This window comes from Paramormyrops kingsleyae, chromosome 8 (genome assembly GCF_048594095.1).
Source record: "Paramormyrops kingsleyae isolate MSU_618 chromosome 8, PKINGS_0.4, whole genome shotgun sequence".
NCBI lineage: Eukaryota > Metazoa > Chordata > Actinopteri > Osteoglossiformes > Mormyridae > Paramormyrops > Paramormyrops kingsleyae.
In genome coordinates this window covers 27973156-27994597 of record NC_132804.1, presented here as the reverse complement: position 1 = coordinate 27994597, position 21442 = coordinate 27973156, and the positions used below count along the sequence as shown (strand labels likewise).

At 42.3% G+C, this 21442-nt stretch overlaps 1 protein-coding gene across 2 annotated transcripts; it reads right to left on the bottom strand.

Annotated features, from left to right (window-relative positions):
• Positions 1–1899: 1899 nt before the first annotated feature.
• Positions 1900–20631, bottom strand: appl1 (adaptor protein, phosphotyrosine interaction, PH domain and leucine zipper containing 1). Of its 2 annotated transcripts, none has more exons than XM_072715583.1 (22): positions 20425–20631; positions 18296–18394; positions 18061–18120; positions 17819–17890; positions 17581–17668; positions 17442–17483; positions 17273–17331; positions 16154–16300; positions 15529–15611; positions 15103–15261; positions 14646–14834; positions 12747–12789; positions 12068–12124; positions 11791–11882; positions 10414–10596; positions 8100–8152; positions 7814–7988; positions 7377–7413; positions 5290–5436; positions 5043–5093; positions 4177–4266; positions 1900–4047 (listed from the first exon to the last, which is right to left on the bottom strand). In XM_072715583.1, exons 1-22 carry the CDS (start codon positions 20476–20478, stop codon positions 3895–3897), a joined length of 2133 nt encoding a protein of 710 aa, XP_072571684.1. In that variant the 5' UTR covers positions 20479–20631; the 3' UTR covers positions 1900–3894. The 2 variants fall into 2 exon arrangements, with proteins under 2 accessions (XP_072571684.1, XP_072571685.1); XM_072715584.1 differs by having other exon boundaries at positions 8100–8149; positions 20425–20630.
• Positions 20632–21442: the final 811 nt, after the last annotated feature.

Genomic DNA, 21442 nt, shown 5'->3' with positions numbered 1-21442 from the left:
GAATACAAAACACTTACCTTCTCCTAAAATGCTGCAGTAACAGTTACTTGGTGCACACGGAATAGATGACTGATGTGCTGGATTGACAGTTCTAATCACAGATGCATGAAGGTAAGAAGGAACATCTGAAAGGTGTCAACTATCTTCTTCCCTGAGGTAGAAATGGCACTATATAGCACAACAATACCTGAAAGTGCAATAGCTTGGAAGTCCAGAGCAATATTTTACCTTGGAATCACCAACCTTCACAAATTGCTCTGGAACCATCAACTCCGCACAAGCTGCTCTAGTCTAGAAGATTCAGGTCGATCGGCAAGGCTGCCCCGATCCTTCCCATTGGCTGGGGCAGATGGTATGATTTCACAAAGAACCTCAAGTTACCTGCCTGTCGTTAACTCTTTCATTTCATTGGGGCCTTTTGGGAGGTACATCAAGTTAGGCCCATTTCCCATTGTCTTCAACTGTCCAGTGTGTACTGCATGTCATCAACCTTTCATGCCTTTCTCTTGAAGCCAGATTAGTATTGCCTGATACACACATCACCAGAGACAACCACAGTCCCCTATCCCCCAAGGAACACTCCTGCATTCCAGCAACGGTTGCCCTTGACTCCACCCTGGTAGCAGACTTCCACCAAGAACACCCTTTTCAGCTTGCTCTGTGGCCCTGGGACCATCTCTGATGCGTTCCTCGACCTCCAGGAGGTGCCCATTGGGGGGGAGTGGACTCTCCTGAATGCCCTGATTAATGCCTGCACCTGTTCCTTCTCTTTATATTCCAGCCTGCCCTTCGCTTCTCCTACCCTCCTGTAGTCCCACTGCCCTCGTACTTACCCTGTGTGCTTCTTTCCTGGTCATCATGCCTCTGTAGGACTGATCTTCCTAGCTTTTGTCCCTCCTGGAGACCATTGCAGTGAACACAGTTGACATGACTCTCTCTACATGGCTTTAGTGTAAACCTTCTTTAGTTTAGAGAACTTCAGTGAACTATTTCACAGAATATTAATGGAGGAGGACATGCCTTCCCATCCCCTGCTCCCTGAGATCCTGTGCCGGAGAAAGGATTGAATGATGGATAAATGAAATTGGATAGGTTTCATTTAGATGGGTAGAAATTTTAATTTTTGAGAAAAAAGACCCAATCCCCTCCACTTTTTCCAAACTCTGTTGTGTTGTAGATTTCAAAATGGATCAAATCGACTCTTCTTTTCATCAATCGACATGCGATAAACCAACCCAGTTATTTGGTTAATATATTCATAAGGCTCATTTTCCACACTATCCAGCTTGTTTCTGGTCTTTCCCCAAAAGCTTTGTCCAGTAGTGATTTGATATGGCTCCTTACTCATACTCATATGTAAGTGGAAGGCCTTGAATACATTCTGAGGTCAGTGTATATGTTTTGTATTTTATGCTAAAAGAAAAATCTAATAAAATGCACATATAAAGAAATAATGAAAGATATTCCTGCCTGAATTCACCACACTTCTGAAACAAAACAGCTCTTGTTATAAGTAACAGGAACTTTGTCTTTCCAATGTTAGATTAATTGCAGGTTTTTGTTTATAGAAAGAGATAACTCAAGAATATAAGTGGCTGTGATGTAATGGCAGTCTTCATATTTATGACCACATTTAGCCCTGTGGGGAAGCACTTTACTTAAGGCCATGTTTTTAGCAATTTATAAACACATTCAAAACAAATAATAATGCTTTCATTTAGCATTATCAACATGACTATAAATATTTATCAAACGGCATAACACATTATAGTCATGTGTATCATGCATTAAGAGTGCTCCGTGAAGCTCTCATCTATAATGCACTATAAAGCATTATAACCATGGCCTTAAGGGTTACCAAACTTTAGAAGTTATTTTTTTATGAAGAAGAAAAAAAACTTATGTATTGCTGTACATTTATTGTTTACAAGATATTCAGGAATCTTGAACATTTTTCACTTTCCCTCAAGAGTCACTGTTATATACATCTTTTAAAAAACTCAACTTCCTGTTCTTCAACACTAAAGTGCATGACACCTTAATTAAAGTTTTGCAATCACTGTTTCCGCAGTACTCTCTAATGTAATTAACGGAGTCCAGAAGCACTTTAACGGATGAAATCAATATGCATTAGTCTTCATACTGTCAAACTGAAAAACAATATTGATATCCGAGTGATATCTTAACGTTCCCACTGTTAGTTTTTGCACGTGAGCGTATACACAAGTATACACAATACAAACCCATATGTAAGACACCACAAAGCATCACAGATACAAAATATTGTCGTTTTCCTAAAGAGGTCCTGTGTCCTGTTCACTCAATAATCAAATTATCATGAAATACCACAATTAAGATGGTTTAATGTTCATTTAAAAGAAATATAACCTGTGTAAGGTGTCATCTGGTGGAATCATAGGAACTCTTAATGTGATCCAAGACATTAAGTATTAAGGATCCTTTGGGATGTGTGAAAGACTTTCTTATACAATCCGAACAGTATTAGCTCTCTATGGCAAAAAGCAATATAATGAGAACTTTCAAAGTATTGCTGTTTGACTTTTTCATATTTTTGGGTTCTCTTCTCCAAAGCCAAACAGATATAGTCTCACAAATTTGGCAGGTGTCCCACAGCAGCTCCTTAACACTTTGCTTCAGCAAACACAGAAGCCGCTCGCAAACCTGAGGCTGGGAATGGGCTTGTGCTTTAGTTTGTGTTGGGAATCACAGTACAGTCAGTCTTTACACAACTTTCACACATAACTGATGGGAAGTATGTATATGTAGTCATGCACTGATTTAAAAAAAAAATGTGATGTACCATAAATTGCTTATACAGCTGAGTGGTGCAAAACTAGTAATTTCCCATATAGTATAATTTGAAAGAACTGAAAGAAATCACTAGTAACCAAATATCAGGAGAATGAACAGAATTAGCCATGATGGGCAAACGACCTGAAGATTCACTCCATTGCTTGGTGGGAACTGCTACAGTAGGAAATCATGTGTTCTGGATGTCCTAGGGAAATTATTACTACTATTATTAAAATAATAATAATAATAATAATAATAATAATAATAATAATAACAACAACAACAACAGCATTAGTTGGAAGATGGCTGGATGAATGGATGAAGAATAATAAGAATATGGCATGGCAGTCATTCTGTGCCTGATTTCATCACCATTTTGTGCACCAGCTGAACTCAATTCACTCAGCCAAGTGCTGGTGTTTGGAATCAGTAACCATGGTGACAGAATAAAATAAACAAAAACCTCCCACACATTGAAAAATATCCAGACACACATACATACAGAGCCACACAAACCGTGACACCTGTTGCTTTATATGTAAATGGCCCTGAGTTCCACATGGGTCCCAGAGGCGAACAGATCAATCAAGGCAGATGCTGAAATTACGGCTGTGGCAGTAGGTCCTGAAATCAGTTGCGGTCTTTGGCGGGGGGGGGGGGAGGAAGGTAAGAGTCAAAGCACATGCAGCTATCCGGTAGCACATGACACACCATTAAACATACCTCCTGAATAATCTGTTACTAACTTGTGCAGTTACACTCCCAAAAAGTCTCATAAAGTCCCTCTCCAGAGTTTAGTATGCTGTAGTTTACTGTACTGTATTAATATTTACAATAAAATAACATTGTAAAGTGTTTTTTTTCCTTTTTATAAATCTTCTGGTTAAAGAAACTGGAATAAAAATATTGGGTTCATAGAGAAAACCAAAGCCCACTGACATGGAGCCCACAAGTCATTCATTCCTCAGGGTGGGGTTCTGGGCAACTTGTCCCATCTCTGCCCCCTCAGAAATGGCGGCGCCGTGGAGACTCGCTGGACACACCCGGTGGCTCCACCAATCACGGCTGCTCTCGCTGCAGTCAGGCTTCAGACTCTGCCTTCTTCTGCCCGTCTTCGCCCACCTCGCCATCCTCCGACTGGCTATTGCTGAGGACCAGGAACTGCATGTCGGGATTGCCGGTGGCCCCGGGCCGACTGGAGGCCGCTATCAAGCGGCTCTGCTCCTCAAGATCCTGCATGTTTCAAGAGGCAGAAGTTCATGCTGTTCAGTATCACTGCATTACTACCAAGCAGAGAACCCCAACATCTAAGACATGCCTCTGCTCCGCACCTCCACCGCGGATAAAGTCAGACTGGCGTACCTTTTCGATCTGCTTCTGCTTGTTCAGCTCCTCCTGCTGCTTCTCCTTGGCCTTATCCAGCTCCCTCCGCTTCTCGGAGGCCTTGCGACCCTGAGCCAGAGGACAGGGCATGTCAGGATCCACCTCACCACAGCTGGGCCACATGTACACTTTACGGCCATTCCCGCAGCCATAACCATGTCCCCGCGGCCATAACCATCTCCCGCGGCCATAACCATGTCCCCGCAGCCATAACCATATCCCCCGCAGCCATTCCCATCCTCGCCACTTCCCTCCCTCCAGACAAAGGGAATTATCCAGATCTGGGGGGAAATAAACACTACCAATCACATTTAACATAATAAATGAGCACAAATAAAGAAACTTCAGGCAGCTCACGAGTGACATGAGGAATCGGCCCCACAAACCCCTTTGTAAGGCAAATTTCAGATTTACCTTTACATACCATTCAATAGTCCTCATAGCAAAAAAAATACGTCAAGGATATACAAATTAACTGAATGTACAAAGAAAATGGACAGTGGGCAGCATGTGGCTCAGAGGACTATGCCACTGCGCCCGTGATCGCCATGTCTGCGGGGCCCTGAGCTCCTTGGGGGCTGCAGTGGGGGGCTGCAGTGGGGGGCTGCCTTTCGCTGCCCAGCATGCTCTCATGGAGACCAAGATGGGGTTGGCGAGAAGAGAATTTCAGGGATGGATAAAGCTCCATTCATAAATTTACACACAGTTGCCTGTTTGCGCTTCCATAAACTATAGATCATTTTAAGCAAGTTGAGAGATGCCTGAATACAAATTTGAAGATTATACATTTGTATATAAGTGTCACAACAGCAAGCAACAGCAAAAGGAAACGTGTCAATTTTTACCATCTCGGAGTGGTAGGCAATTTGTTTTGCCAGTCCTATACTGTCACAGATCTGCAAAGACACACAAATAAAAGAAACTTAAGATCTGCATTTGAAATGCTGATGGACATGGTTAATATCGGTGTGACCAGGAAGATGAAAGGATCACCTTCTGGTTACATACAGCTGCTACGTATGTATGAAACACCTCAACCCCACTGCATCTCCAAAGAGATATTTCCAAGCACTTAGGATAGGGGTCGAGTACCTTTTCCCCGTCATTGTTGGACTCGAAGATGTAGCAGACAGTGGCGGGCTGGTCGTCAGTCTGCCCTGCTCCGGTCTGCAGGACGAAGCCGAAGAGGCGCTTGTTCTCCTGGTGCGAGGCGCAGAGCACCACGCTAGACAGGGGGAACTAAGGGGGGTGTGGGGGAGGGGCAGGAGGGCTGGATTAAAGCAGCGAAACAAAGTACCCAAACTCCTAATACATACATCCAATACATTTCCAGTATTTATGAGTCTTGGTGATAAAATTCCCTGAGAGCGCTGGGTTTACATTTCCCTAGAACATTTAAACTGTTACAGGGAACAAAACTTAGCAAGCTGTGCAATTTTAATGGCTGCTCCTTTTAAAGATTATTTAGCATATATTAACATTAGTTTAAAAGGTTACTCCCACTACTTTTGAAACAGCTCTGCATGCGCAATCGGAGCCAATTCCATTCATTTTCATCCTTGCTGTTTAAATCACTCAAGAATAAACGAATTTGTGAGAAACTGATTTATTTCAAACTAATTTCTTCTTTATAATTACTAGCAATACGTAGCAATACGACGTGGAGCAGTGGTTAGAATATAGAGAATACTGCAGCATTATTACAAAATAAGGGACTCTAATGCAGTGGAGGCAGTAAATGTACATAATTTCATATCTCACCCTCATACAAAACAAGTGAGATCAGGGTATGCATAAAACTTTTCAGAGTAAAATGTCACTCTTAAATGCGTCACAATTCTAAGAGTGACGTGATTTTGCTCCTACTCCCAGACTTAAGAATAAGTGGCATGCATAAACATTCTTAAGTGTTAAGAGTAGGTCTCAGCTCTTAAATTATTTAAGAGAGCTGGAGAGGACTGCTAAACCAGTTAGGAGTTGCACGATGGCAGCAGCACTACGCGCACAAAGACGTAGACCGCGCACTTTCCGTGAAAGAAAGGGCGTACTGCAGACGTACGACAATAATGAATCGATAAAAAGGTACAGGCTCGATCATGAGGGCATTCTTTTTGTTACCAACCTAATTAGGAACCGGATACAATCTCCTGCGTCACCTAAAAAAGCACTTACAGTTGAACTGAAGATAATGATGCTACGTTTTTGGCAACTGGAAAAATATTATTATTATTATTATCATCATGTATTATAGCGAGGGTCATAAGAGCAATATAAGTAATGACACAAACCTGTAGCTTGCATGCTTGCTTTATAAACTGATTTCCTTTCGCGAAGTCTATAAAACATTATACCACCTTTTTTCACATTCCTCTGCTGAACGCCTTGTCCGAGGTGACGCAGCATCTACGGAGCTTGCAATAGCCTCCTAACCTTTTTTGTCAGTGCTTGTAACAGCTGGGCCAAACTTTTGTCGCACTACCTCCTTCCATTTAAGCACCAACTGTGCCAAAAGAACCGTTTTGTTTATCGTCCAGTTTGGTTTTATTTTAGAATCCAATGTCTTGCTAAGAGTTTTGCGTTTGACCCATAATTTATACAACATGTGCATCTATTAGTGGAAATTGATTGGTGGTGTGCTAGGTAGATTTTCGTACAACCAATTAAAGGTATAATCACAGAAAGGTATGTTGTATAAAGCTGTACATTAACGGTTTAATGTCACTAATATATTCACCGTGCAGCTCCTCTATTGGTTGAACTCAATATTTGGGACGGGATTTTATTTGTAGTCCTCATTTCACGACACTTAAATGCTGGCTCCGTCATCACTTAGGAATTGGGCTTAGACTTTGCTGAAAGTTACTTTTAGCGGCTTTATACAATGCTCTTAGGTACTACTTTTTGCTAAGATGTTTTTTAACTCTTAAGTCCAAGTGTACAACCATTCTTAAGACCATTCTTAGGAAGTTTTATGCATACCGGCCCAGAAATGAAGGATCCGACCAAGATGGTTTCCCACACTGCCCCCTGGTGGACATGACCTTTAATGATCTTGATAGACATCAACCGCACGAGCAAACATAGTCAGTACATTGCTTGTGTAGCGTACGTGTCGCGTGAAGTATATCCCAGCCCTAACACGTTTCTAAAAACAAACCAATTTTTAGGGGTGTACCTACCCTCAGTCGCGTGACCTGGGTCTGAGGGTCAATGAGCCTGGGAGGGGTGGGGGGCAGACAGGGAACGAGGAACATTTCAAAATTTATTGTCAATTCACCGTCATCTACAGCAATAAATGTGTGTCCAAGTACAGCAGTGAATAGCAGAGAATGGCTCCCCTAAATACGTATACTACTTGGGTTTGAAATAAAATGGCTAAAATGGAGTGTGCTGGAAATAGCTGAAACACAAACATAAATGAAATGGTCAAGAACTGCCACTGAGTAGAAGAATTGCCAAAAGGGAGGCTGACTAGCCGGTAGGGGCTCTAGTTTACGGCAAAATGGCAGTATATCTGCGAGCCTCATGTGCCGCCATGGGGCACAAACCCCCTAAGAGAGGAACAGCATTAGCGCGGTGAATGCGAAGGGGACAGACATGGGAAAGGCCGACTCACTTGAGACAGTCGCAGGTGACCAGCATGTGGGACTCAGTCATGCGGAAGATGTTGTGAATGGCTCTCGCGGCCAGGATCTGCCTCATTGTCTCATAGATGACGTCCGAATTATCCATGGCCCTTACTTCCATGGAGCCAAGGAAATGCACAATGTACAGCTGATGCAGGATGGAGTCTGCAGGGGAGACAGGAATGCAGGCTGTCGCTATAGGCAACAGGCCACGTCCTGAGGTGGGACAGAGTGCGACAGGCCACGGGATTCAGCCAGCAGGACCGGGGCTCTTACCCGCACCGTCCTCTGACTGCTTATCGCCACACTCCCCGAATGGGTTTGTCCTTCTTGCACGAAAGGGCAGAGAGACAGAGACCAGTTAGAGGTGGAAGTTACAGAACTCATTCAACAGCATATTATCCTGGAAAGGGAGACAGCAGTTAACTATGCTGGTCTACATGCAGGGTTCCCACTTTCTTCAGGACATAATTTTCCCGGATTTTTCCAGGACATTTAATGACCCGCACTCATTTTCACTTTACACTTGACAAGAGACCTTCCAGTGAAGTCACCTTTAAATCAGATTTTGCAGTCAAAGAATTACCTAAACTTCACTATAAAATACCCTGACACCATTAAGTCTTACATTATTTGCTTACATTTCTTATGGTATATCCCGTAACTGATAATCCACACATTCATTCCTTAAATTCATATTGACGTAATGAAAAAGCCATAATATGATGCATTTAATGCTGCAAACAACAGTTCAATCAAAATGGCTTTTGTTTTATACATTGTCTATAGAATACTTCATCAGTGACCCATTCATCATTTAGTACTTCTGAATTTGACATTGCTGTATTCCATGTTCTAGCTGTACGATGAATTTATTGGTTTGAAGCATAATTTGATAGCATAAAGTGCACACTGAGAAACAAAATAATATTGGCAATCCTGAACATTTGCCCAATACATAAAAAAAGACAGAAAATGATAGAAGCTCTTCAGTGGTTTCTCACTGTGGCTGCCAGGTGACATAATAGTTGTATTATTAGTCACCTTTGCATTTTCAGTTCTACCAGTATTGTTAGTTCCCTTGATTTTACCATCAGAAATATCAGTGAAATTATGGTGCATTCACTACACAACAACTTGCCCTCTGAAATTTAGCTCAAACTCATTTTCAACGGTGAGTAGAGAAGAACTATGCGAGGAATCATGAAATGAGCGAGTGAAGTGAAATGAGTATCCTTACAGTCAAGCATGCGGCTGACTTAAGCATATAATAGTTACAAATTCTATACAAAGACCAAACTAAGGTGTACCACCATCATTCGGTCAGTCAGTGGAAGCCACACATCACTTGAGTCAAAGTAGCTATGTCAGTAGTTTTAAACTAGTCAGACTACCTAAATATTCAAACAAATATTTTCAACAGGTCTATGCAATCATATATGTTGCAGTGTATCATAGCTTGCTTTTAATTCCCATGCAAATTTGCATCACTTGGCAACCAGCTAGAACAGGTACAATTAGCACCAATGCTATCTAGCTGCTGAATACTCACCTACAAAACAGCCACTCTGACCATCAGTTATTGGGTATGGTATTACTTGTATACCCAGTATTTATATGAATAAAAGGCAGGGTTTTTTCTTGAAATTATTACTTGAAAACGAGGTATAATTTGTAAGATTAATTATATGTACTGTAACTGTAGCTTGTTCAATGAAGTAATGCAGGAAACAAAACATGACTTAGCTTGCATTGTTACAAAGTACCAAAACAAATGAAATGAGAACAGCGCCAGGCTCCTCACCAATGATGTGCATCTTGTGTATGTCCTTAAAATAAAGTCTTAGATGTTTAATATGTTTACCTGCTTGGTAGTTATGATTTAGGTATATAGTAAAATGCACAATTTCCACGTGAAATTTTTTTTTCTCCCCACAAAAACTTAATAGAATTTTTTTCCTCCCCATATATATTCAGGCAAATATGGTACTTCCAACCAGATACACTCAAATGCTACCAAAAGTTGGCATTAGTCTACTGAAAACTACATATAGTGTTCGTGTTTTATAAAACCCTACAACTTCAAAATATAACCAGGTTACAATTTTATCATGTATGTAAAAATCCTGGACAACCCATTTATTTTCCAGTACATATTGAAATTCTTTTCCATTTTCTATGACTGAAAAATGCATTAAAAAAATCCAGGTTTTTCCAAGACACTTGGGAACTCTGACACCTGGACAGTGGGCTCTCGTTTTAGGTGAGTTTAAGAGACATGACTTTAAAAATAACGCCATATATCCTCTGGTTATTTTTTCTTTGAATTATGTGTCATAAGTTAAAATGATGTAAACTGCATAATAATAAAATTTTTAAGTATTCAGCACAGCTTTCACATACCCTAAGAGCCCCATATATTCAAATGCATTGAATGATATGAGCCAATGACAGCAAATCTCCTGCCTGCTACAAGTGTGTGGTTGTGTGTGGTTGTATGTGTGGTCACATGACTCCAGGCGACTCCTGGCCTACGTGTATACACCTGTGTGCATCACAGGGCTTGTGGGACGGTGGTGAGGGACCAGACCTGCCCGCCTGCCCGGAGCTCTTCGCCTGGCCGCCGCATTCCTCGCTGACAGGCGAGATGATGTCGAACTGGATGGGCGTGTTGGGAGCCACTAGGGAGTCCAGGGAGAGGGAGGAGAGAGAGGAGAGGGCCGGGGAGTCGGAGCCCTGGCTGCTGGTGCGCGTTGCTTTGGGGCGGCCTGGTCTGCGGAGGCCACACCCAGGAGATCGTTACATGTACCATTCATCCATCACAGGAAGTGATAGATTATAATTTTTAAGAATAATATTCTATATTTGTTTTTATTATGCAAGTATGATTTGTTTGCTTTTGAGTATTTTTGGGTAAATACCCAAAAATTTACCATCTACTGGCAGAGGCCTAAATCCAGTGCTGTGCTGTTACAGTGGTACCTCAGTTCTCAAACTCATTAGAACTCAAATTTCTTAAAAGTCGAACCAACCAGTTCGAAAAAAAATTACCTAGAGCTCGATCTGAATCTCAGAATTCAAACAGTGAACGCCGACCTAAGATAACTTGCACGTGCGGGGAAATGAGTGACGCAGCACATCTCTAAGCAGAAACAAAGGGTAACGCTTCAGTCTCAGCCTGGCATTCGCTATGAGAGCATCGTGCATGTTTACACTAGCTGAATACATATATTTAGACAGTAAAAATACATTTAGACAATGATAGACAGTAACAGAAATTATAATATAACAAAATACAATTAAAAATAAAGATTTCTAATTAATTATTTTTATATTGATAATAAACCATTAATACATTTAATTATAATAATATTGTCGTGCCGAGCGGGGATGGAACGGAGACAAAGGCACAGACATCAGGGTATCGGGGAATACGGGGTTTAATTACAGGTAAGGTAGGCAAAACACAGACGGACAATACAATGACCGGACAGGGGAAACAAACTGAAACGCTGACGAAATACAGAGGACAACAAGCAGAAACAGCTGATCACACGGGGATTCCACACGGGGTTAACGAGGGGGCGTGGCACACGGAAGGAGCAGACCATCGGGGCAGGACACATTGTTTTTTTTATTTAACTTTACACATTGTTTGGATACATTTATTTTCTTACTTTACAAATTACTGTTTTGATAAATGTGCTTAGATGTGTTTAGTACAGTATATGCTCTTCTTGTTTTATCCGGTTCATTTTGTGTTTAAATGATACAGAAAACATATTTAGGTGTAATTTTTTGGGACCGGGAACCAATTAATTGGTTTTCCATTATTTCTTATGGGGAAAATTCGATCAGAACTCAAACTTTACAGGATTCGATCCGGAGTTCTGAACGGATTAAGTTCGAGTTCTGAGGTACCACTGTACTTGGTGTGTGTGAACCCGCGCACCCTGTGGACACTCACGCGCTTGGCCGCATGTTCTCGTGCCTTTGCTGGAAGGAGGGCGACGGTGTCACTGCCTCCAAAGCCGACTGGTTCACACGGGCGGCAATTTCCTGCCAATGAGGAGAGAGAGCCTCAGCGAAGGATCCAATCACGGGAAGGCAGCCCGTCGAAAAGGGGCAGAGCTTTCAAAATATATCCAGCAGCTTACTGGGAAATGTCACATGGCACATCCTATACCGGTGTGAAGTGCTCTTACTATAAACACGGACACACCCGACGGCGGTCTCACACTGACCTCAGGGTTTTCACTGAGATAGATCCTCTTTGAGATGTTGTTAATGGTAGCAATCCACTGTGGAAACAGGCAAACAATATGCATGAGTTATTTCACAGAAATGTCATTTCCTGCTTTTAATTTATTTAACCCAGTTAAACACTAAGTAGAAAAAATACAACTGGGGTAAAAAGTAGTGACTTTGAGAGAGATAAGGTTGAATGATATTAGACATTAACATTCATACTGACAATTCCTTCCAAAAATGAGGATTCCAATGTGAATGTATAGAGGTGAGTTTCTTCTAGAAAACTCTTTAAATAATGTGATAAGAAAGCTGTGACAGAACTGAACAGCATGATTCCCAAATTCTGCCATTATGAGCGCAGTTAATAGGATGCCAGGTTCATTCTTAGTGCAGCAAAAGAAAATTTGGGTTAAAGTGTCAAAAGTTCTAAATCTGGCAGAAATTTGCAGCCACAGGATCAGCAATATATTTTATCTGTAATTAAAAACACTGAACTCTGATGACACTTTAGTTAATTTAACTAAATTTTAGTTAATTATATCAATGCCTCCGTCCCCCCCTCTTCCCCATCCAGTGGTAACATACAGATACGCTCATGCTGCAGCTCAGGGCCAACCTGTCCAGCTGCAGAACTGAACAGTAAAGACCAAACACACAGACACGCTGTATTACCTCCTCGCAGTCCTTCCTGCTGTCTGCCTGCAGGATGGCCACCCTGAAAAGGTATTACAGGTGTCACGCAGGCCTCAGATTGGCCCCATGGGAATGCCAAGGGTCTGTCCAGGGGGAATCTCTCCAAGAAGCATCACTACTAGGGCTGCAACTAACGATTATTTTGATAATCGATTAATCTGTCGATTACTTTTTCGATTAATCGGATTGGGGGGGGGGGGGGGCAAAAAAACAATTTGATTTCCAGCAATTTTTAATAACCCAGTCTGTCTTTGTACAAAAGTTGTTTCCAGCAACTCACATAAAAAACAAATGTATGCTACATTAAGAGTATACAAAAAAAATTAATAATTTGTAGCAGCTGAATCAACGTAATGAAATACACAAAATCTTGTTTTATTAAGTGCAACCAGCATGGTGCTTTAGATAATGTATTCAGTACTCCAGTTTTTTAATGTAAAAGCACAGACTACCGCTGCTGCTACTAAGAATATTATTAAATAATTGTCTAATGTTATTTAATGTTGATACACATATATGACAGGGGGAGAGAGCACGCCAGCGAGTATGTCTGCATTTATTACGGACAAATAAAGTAAACATTTATTGCGAAGAAAAAGCCTTTTCCGCATCTTACGCTAAAAATTACTGAGCAACGCAAATAAGACGATTGGTGCCCGTGAACGGCAGGCGGCAAATTTTGTTTTAAAACGTGTCCGGTTGTTTCAGCATACTACAGTGATGAACTGTAAATAAGATAAATAACATAAGGCTATTTAGTTTGTTTAATAAAAGGACAAGATATAAACCTGTTCTATCGGAAAGGTAGCCTTAAATGACTTCTGTTGCGATCTGGAGCTATATAGAAAATGAAATTAAATAAAATTAACTTGGGGCGCCCACCTAATAGAATGGTAGGGTAAACACGTTGTGGTATACTGTATGTAGCCGCATTTCTAGCCCCATAATAGCTGATTGTGTTGACAACCACGACTTCCCCTGCGTTCATTTAAACACATGTGCGTGTGTGAAGGGACGGGGCGGGTAACGCGGCCGGCAGTAACGCCATTGGTTGCAGTTATTAGTTATCCAATCCGACAGTAAACGGCTCATTAATAAGAATATTCTCAGAGTTATGGTCTCGAAATAAAATCCCGAGTCCTTGACAAGAACGAGTACAAATACGGCTGCTTCAAAGACAAGATCGAGACCTTCAAAAACTGGTCTTGAGTACTACAACATTTGATATTACTATAAATTTCTATCGTGAAGAAATGAAGCAGTGGTGTAGTGGTAACAAGAAATTTAAGGTGGGTAAACTATATGCACAGCAGTAAAAACGGTGGGTAACTATATCATTAACATTAGTGATCTTAAAAAAGGTGAGTAAAAGCTGTTTTGTAAATTTAAAAGGTGCGTAAATGGCGTTTATGTGCATTTACTTTTTTCTTTTATGGCGGTCGGCATCCAGCTTAATGGTACTTTACTGCCACCGCGGCTTTGGTTAGCTTACTGCTCCCAAATTAGGAGGTTGCCACTGTACTTATGTGTATAATAACGTAGACCCAACTAATCGATTATTAAATTAGTTGGCAACTATTTTAATAATCGATTTTAATCGATTAAATCGATTAGTTGTTGCAGCCCTAATCACTACTGTTCCCTTTTATCAGAAAACGGAACAAGATCCCAACCAAGACCAGATGGGGAGTCTCAGGGCTGAACTGATGTCAACCTGCATTCTGAGACCAGCTACAGTGTTTTCCCCCCGTTACTGGCTGCCTCAGTTCAGTTATGGCCCAGAACTCCTAATCATTATAATAACTCTATGGCAATTTATCAGAAAACCAAGTGAGAGACCAGCCAGACCATAGCTAGAGGATGAAATGCCTCACTAACTTCTTGCCGTCGAAAGACGTGATCTGGAAGCAGAAGCGCCGGTCCTCGCAGTCCACCGCCATCACGGAGCAGTTGTCGATGTCCATGACGAGGCCCCCGGCGACGTCTCCCCGAGCCTGACTCATCAGGTTCCCCCCTTGGGTGAAGAAGTACTGCCGGTCCCAGGAAGATGACACCAGGCCCGTCTTGCTGGAGGGGGCGGGTCATGTGACAGCACACGTACGTGTGGGACTCAGATGGGCCGGAAACCCGAGGCAATTGGGTTACAGGGACTGTAAGGGACAGCAGGCGGCCCCGTGCCCTCATAAGGCCAAAAGATCAGTCACGTCGAGTGCCCTGGTACCACTAATTGTAAGCGTAGTGAACAACCATTAGCAACTGGCTAAGAACACACCATAAACCAGTCTTCCCAGTTAGTATTCCCAGTCAAAAGCACGACTGGCAGAAGCAAACTTACTTGCGGGTGTTGAGGTAGCCAGCTTTGCGTGTCAGGTTCCGGTTGATGGGGATCTTGCTGGGGTCGGGGTCAGGTAGGTAGAGGATGTCGCTGACCTGCTCCAGGTCCTGGATGGTCTGCTGCATGATGGTGACTTCACTGTCCATCTCTCTGCGGACACTGAGGAAACGCAAGGCCTGATGACTAAAGTGTCCCTTTGTCACTACAGGAACTAAACACTCAGCAATAACGTAGATTTGGAGACTGAAGATACATGTAGTCAATGGTCCAAGACAGTAAACCAAAATGATAATGTGTCTATGATCATTTCCTAGATCTTTCTTCCCAATTATAAATTACTACACAGAATTTCTCCTTCTGTACAATTCAACACTAAGGTCAGAAACAGGTATGACAAGCATGACACACGCAAAAGGGCGCTCTTACTTCTGCACGCTGGTGCTGATGTCGGTCAGGAAGTCCTCCCACTGCTGGGTCAGGTTCTCTGAGCCCAGCTTGAAGAAGCTAATCTGTGGGGGTTGGGGGGGGGATGCCGTTTTTGCTGTGCTCTGCGGGGCCCCGACAGCAGGAAAACAGCCAAGGTCCTAGCCACGCCCCGCAAACAATGGAAAGTGATTTCCTACAAACTCGCCGGCAAGCCTCAGGAAAGCGGAGTGTGTGTCACTCTCGGGGAGGAGAGCCAGTAACAGCGTGATCGTTTCGATACGAACAGGAAGGATAATTGCTACAGAAGTACAGACATGGATTTCAAATCATAATACAGCATGTTATAATACAGTATAGAGATACAAGTGTTACTGAGCGCCATCTTGGATATTCTTTCCTGGTCATGTAGGCTATGTGCACATACCATTCCCCAAATGGACCCCATTCCCCCGACCTCGCTGTGTTTTTGGAACCCTTTGGCACATTTTTGGCCTTCCTCCTCATATGGAATTTACCAAATCAATGCATCGTGAGCACAGTGTTCCATCTCGACTAGGCCTGCCCAAAGCGAGGCTAACGAGGCAGCCCTGAACTGAGCGTGTGGGGGTGGGGGGGGTTCTCGCACCTGCGCCTGCATGTATCCCAGCAGAGGCTCCAGCAGAGCAATCTTCTTCTTGTACTGCAGGGTGTTCAGGGCTGTGAAATAGTGCATCATGGTCTGGTGCTGCTTCTTCCGGGATGTGTACACATCCTCTGTGACCTCATTGCGCACCTGTGAGCACAAGGACACGCTGAGCACTGCCCAGCAGAAATACGTACACAGACACGCACACAGTCCATGTATTCATATCTTTATGGAGACTCTCCATTCATTTTTATGGGCATAATCTTAACCCCTGCCCAGCGCTAACCTTAACCAAACAAAAGTAACCAAACAAAACAGAAGACTTTTGGCATTTTTAGTTTTCTGATTGCAGTCACAGGGTTTTATAAAACTGAGGTAATCCTTGTGGGGACCGAACAGATGTCCCCACAATGTAAAAAGTTACAGATTTTTTTATCATATTGTGTGAAAATCGAGTCTCCACAATGTAATAATTACAAAACCGTACACACACACACACAGACACACACACACACACACACACACACACACACACACACACACACACACACGCCCTAACCTTGCTTCGCAGAGACAGACTGAACATGACCTGGTTACACATGGGTGGGCACGCACGCGCGCACACACACACAAACACACAGACACACACGAGCAGACATTTAAAAAAACAAAGCTAAACACAAGCCCTGAACCCATTAAACAAAAGCTGATGCATACAAAACAAATGGAACATAAGACAAGCAAGACACACCTTCGAGAAGGTGCAATGCTGCTAAAATACCTACTTAAGGACTGATCCAAGACCCTGCTTGTAAAGCCTATGGCTAAAGGCAGATGGATGTTGCTTTAAAAGCTCCACTATTATGCTACAGCTTATCCTCAGCCTCAATAACAGCCATTAACGTGAATCACATGGCTCAGTAATCAGGGCAAAGTTCCACGACCAAAACGTCAACAATACACACCAAGAAACAGTGTCTGTGCCGTTAAGCAGGGCTCTTCCATGAAAATATTATAGGAACTTGTATTGATATGTGAACAACAATCTATGACAATCGGTCTGAAGAATAAGATTAAAATGAGTCATGAGGGATTTTTTAAAAAGTGAAATGAACGTACCTTCTCATTGTCCTTTCTTTTAGAAAGCCTGTTGTATTTGTTAATGGCCACATCATGATCTAAACGTGGAAACAAGGCACCTTAGTAACACATCCACAGAGGAAAAGATAAAAACGTGTCTGTAGCTAATGGGACTGGAGTTTCGTACAGGAAGCCAAAAGAATCTCACCATCACTTGCGATCTGGAAGACTTCCTTAAGGGTGAGAATCTCTGTGAGGGTAAGAGGAAGATATCAGGCTAAATTCGATGGTACTGTGCAGGCAGGGGTGTGCGCCGGGGGGGAGGGTAAAGGAGCCCTCCTTCTTACCCTTTAAGTCCCTCTCCTTAAACTGGGTGACGGGGAACATCATGGCATCGGCCAGTTGCGTTGACAAGACCGCGTGGCAGGAGCTGAGCTGTGGATCAGGGAGACAGCCGGCTGGTTTAGCTCATGATAGCAGGGCTTCCGATATCGAGCAGAAGGGAAGGAGAGGGGTACGCCACAATGGACAGGCCACAATGGACAGGCCACAATGGACAGGCCACAATGGACAGGCCACACGCACCTCATCGATGACTTTCGCAAACTGTTGCAGCGTCGAGCTCATGACCTCATCATCGCCCCCCAGGGGAAAGCGCTGCAAAAACAGGACACACACTCAACACACTTAATTTACACAGATAGAAACTTAATCTGGGCAAATAGCAGCAAACACAGAAAACGAGCGTTGATGACAATACAGTAATTCACAGCAATTTAAAAAGACAATTAACACTGAGTCACACTGTCAAATACCATAATTATTACCTGTTTCTCATAGTCCCTCAGCAGTTTGGATGTTAGGTGGGTGGCTGCGCTGAGCTCATTCTGAAGAGCAGAGAATGACACCATTATTGAGGACATTCTGATCATGGATCAAAAAGGTCTTCCCAATACAGATATTGACAGCATCCAACCTTTAAATAAAAAAGTCAGTTATCAGTTTCACTTACTGGACTTTAGTGATAAGCTAACAAGGAACTAAAAGGGGCCTCTCACTCACCTGTGCATCATAGATCCTCTGCATGGCCTGGAAGAGCTGGTGTGTGTAGCTGGATATGGCCGCCGCATCCTCCTCAAAGACACCCAGCAATGAGCGAGTCTGGAGAGGAGAGGACCGATACATCCATGAAAGCGGAAAAAAAAATCAGGGAGATACGCATGGAGCAGCATGGTGCCCAAGATCACAGGTTCACATCCCAATCCGTGATCTTCTGTTGTACCCTAAGGTCCTCCACCAGCCAGCAAATACCAAAGTAAACTTGGAAGTTGCACTTTGTAGACTTTGCATCACCATGGTGGAGACCACAAAGTCTCCACCTCATTGTTCCCCATCTCAATCACTTCCTCCAGATTAGAGCCAGTTGTCAGAGTGCTCAGCTCTTTAGCAATGGCCTAAATTTAACTTTGCACAGAAGTGATGTGGACCGTCCCTCAAATAGAACTGTCACTGTGGTACTTCTTTTCATTAGCTAATAAAGTGATCTAACAGAATCTCCCGCATTTACAGCTTTAGATGCCAAATATGTAAAAAGATTTACCAAAAAAAAACCTAGACCTCAAATTTAAATTGGAAAAAAACACAAGTAATTTAATTACTAATCTGCAACATTGCAAGAATTCTTAGCAGAAGTTTACAAAAAGATTCTGTCTGCATATCTGCCTGTCTTGTGCCTTGGCTGACATCCAGCTGGACTGCAAAGTTAATGGGAGAGTTGTATTACAACCATGAAAAGAGACATATACCTACTTTAATACAACACTGGCATCTGCATTTGAATGTTGTTGACATTGGTCAGCCTGAATCTGCTATCTAATTATTACTAAAAAAGACTACTTTGGATATGTCACGGTATTCAAAGTATGGAGTGTCCTGTGGTCTGATGCAGTTTCTTCAGTCCTGTAACCCACATAAAAACCCCAAAAGGACAGGGGCACTTATGCATAAACTTCAGGTAACTATTTTACACAAGGTTGCTAATTGTCACTATTCGGAAGGGGGAACACAGACTACCCTTTAATTCAAAATAACCCACAAATGTAATACTACGGAAAATTTTAAGTAGACACACAAAGCAGCAGAAAATCGGCTTCTCCTGCCTGTGGCACAGCTTACTAAATTTCAAGGACCCAAGAACAGAAACAACTAATTAAAACGCGAATCAAAAATGCAATTGATAAAATCGGGGAATCATTTCTCCTAGACAACTGAACATACCTGACAAGCATTCTTCTTGGATTTGTTCAACACTGCATTAAATCTCTGGCATAAAAAGCATTTATTTAAATATAAAAAGCAGCAGTAACAGCCTACCATTTCTGCTGAAGGGAATTCTGACGTAAAGCCAAAGCACAGTTAATCAAAGCCATAATGGACAAATTTGGAACTGATAAGCCTGGTCTGCAATGCAAAGTGTTCTATGAACTCCGTTAGATGCTGCAGAAGAAAGACAGGGATACGAACTGCATATTATATTTACAAATCTCCAAATCATTGATGCGACCTTTCTACAAAACGCAGGGTACTGTAATGGTGTTTACACGGTACAAATACCACACCTCATATCTCCACGCAGAGTACATACAGTCGTCATTGTCAGTACAGAGATATCCCTGCCGAAAGTTAGAAATAATGCAGATGAGCACGATTGCATAAAACAAACGGAAAAGCACGAAACAGACCGAGGAAACTGCTTCGCATCTCGGATCGAGCTGACAACCAGTTAAGCACAGCGTTTTGGACAATAACGCCACGGAGTGATTTCTCACTACATAACAATAGTCGTAAATATACACTTTGTAGCAAAGAAGAATAAGACCTGTGTGGCTTGCAGAAAGTAAACACAGAGGTGATTTGACAAGAAAGGCAGCATTCTGTGGGCGCGCTGATACGGTTGTGCCTTGCCCGAGAATAACACTGGAACGAAGGGTCTAGCCCGGCCACTTATGCCAGTTACCGACCAGTTAACCTGCATTTAACCTGCAGATAAGTGTCTGGTCAAAGCAAACGGAATAAAGGGTAGGTGTGACACGTTATGTTAGCTAATAAGCTAAAGTCTACGGGGTGCAGGGCACAAAGAGCGGCTGTGTGCAGTTAACCATTTAGCAACAAACAAAACGCCCATAAAATACCTGAGGACTGTCTTCCAATGTCTCCTCTATTGGTAATTTGTCAATGCCAGGCATGTCCTTCAAGATCACCAGCTAGCGAACGTAGCCACAAAATTAAAACAATACAATAACAATGACCGATAATTGCAAAATGCAACAGCTCCCACGGATCCACAACACTACAACCCAGCCCTTCCCAACATACGGATGTCCCGCCTGCTTGCTTGTGATAGGAGAAAATTAGACGTTCGTGGTCTATTTTCGTCACACGATTAGTTTAAACATATGCCATTTAAAGAAAGGAAACTGAATCCATTTTGGCTCTTAAATGAGCTCCATTCCATCACGTGTAGTATCGGATTAATGGAGGTTGGGATGTGGTGGCGCTTTCTAGACGCCTACGTTAGTTTGCATACAATAATCTGAGGTAACACGAAAATCTTTATAGTCATTAGAAGCTGTAGTTTTATCAATACAGTTAGCTAGTATCGACATGGGAACATAAATGAAGTGATTAATAAGCTTTTGTGAATCCAACAACTTCTTTATTGCCAATACTGTGCAATACATTGCGTCACCAGATGGATTTCACAGAAATTAAATAATGTTCAGTGCCAGACAAAGGAAGACCTCAACTCATATAACAAAGAAGTGGCCTGGACCATATTGTGTAACAGATGATGAACTATTCATGTGCAAGCTCGAAGTGAAGCTGAAAAGGAAACACAAGGCCGCAAGACATCCAAGAAATGAGCTGCAGAATATATTCACTACTTTCAAAAAAGACATTAGAAATCAATTTATAGTACTGAACCCATTTAATAGAGAGCCAAAGGAAATGTGGATGGAATTAAAAAAAAATGTTCAAGAAGAAAAAAGATTGGGAGAAATGAGTCAAAGAAGTCAAAGTGGATGACAGCTGGATAAAGAAGAAACAGAGGATCAATGGTTTTGAACTTTGGTGCCTAAACACCAAGGCAGAAAACAGAATGTTCTGGAGGAACCCTATCTATATGGCCACCTGCAGGAGTCAACACCA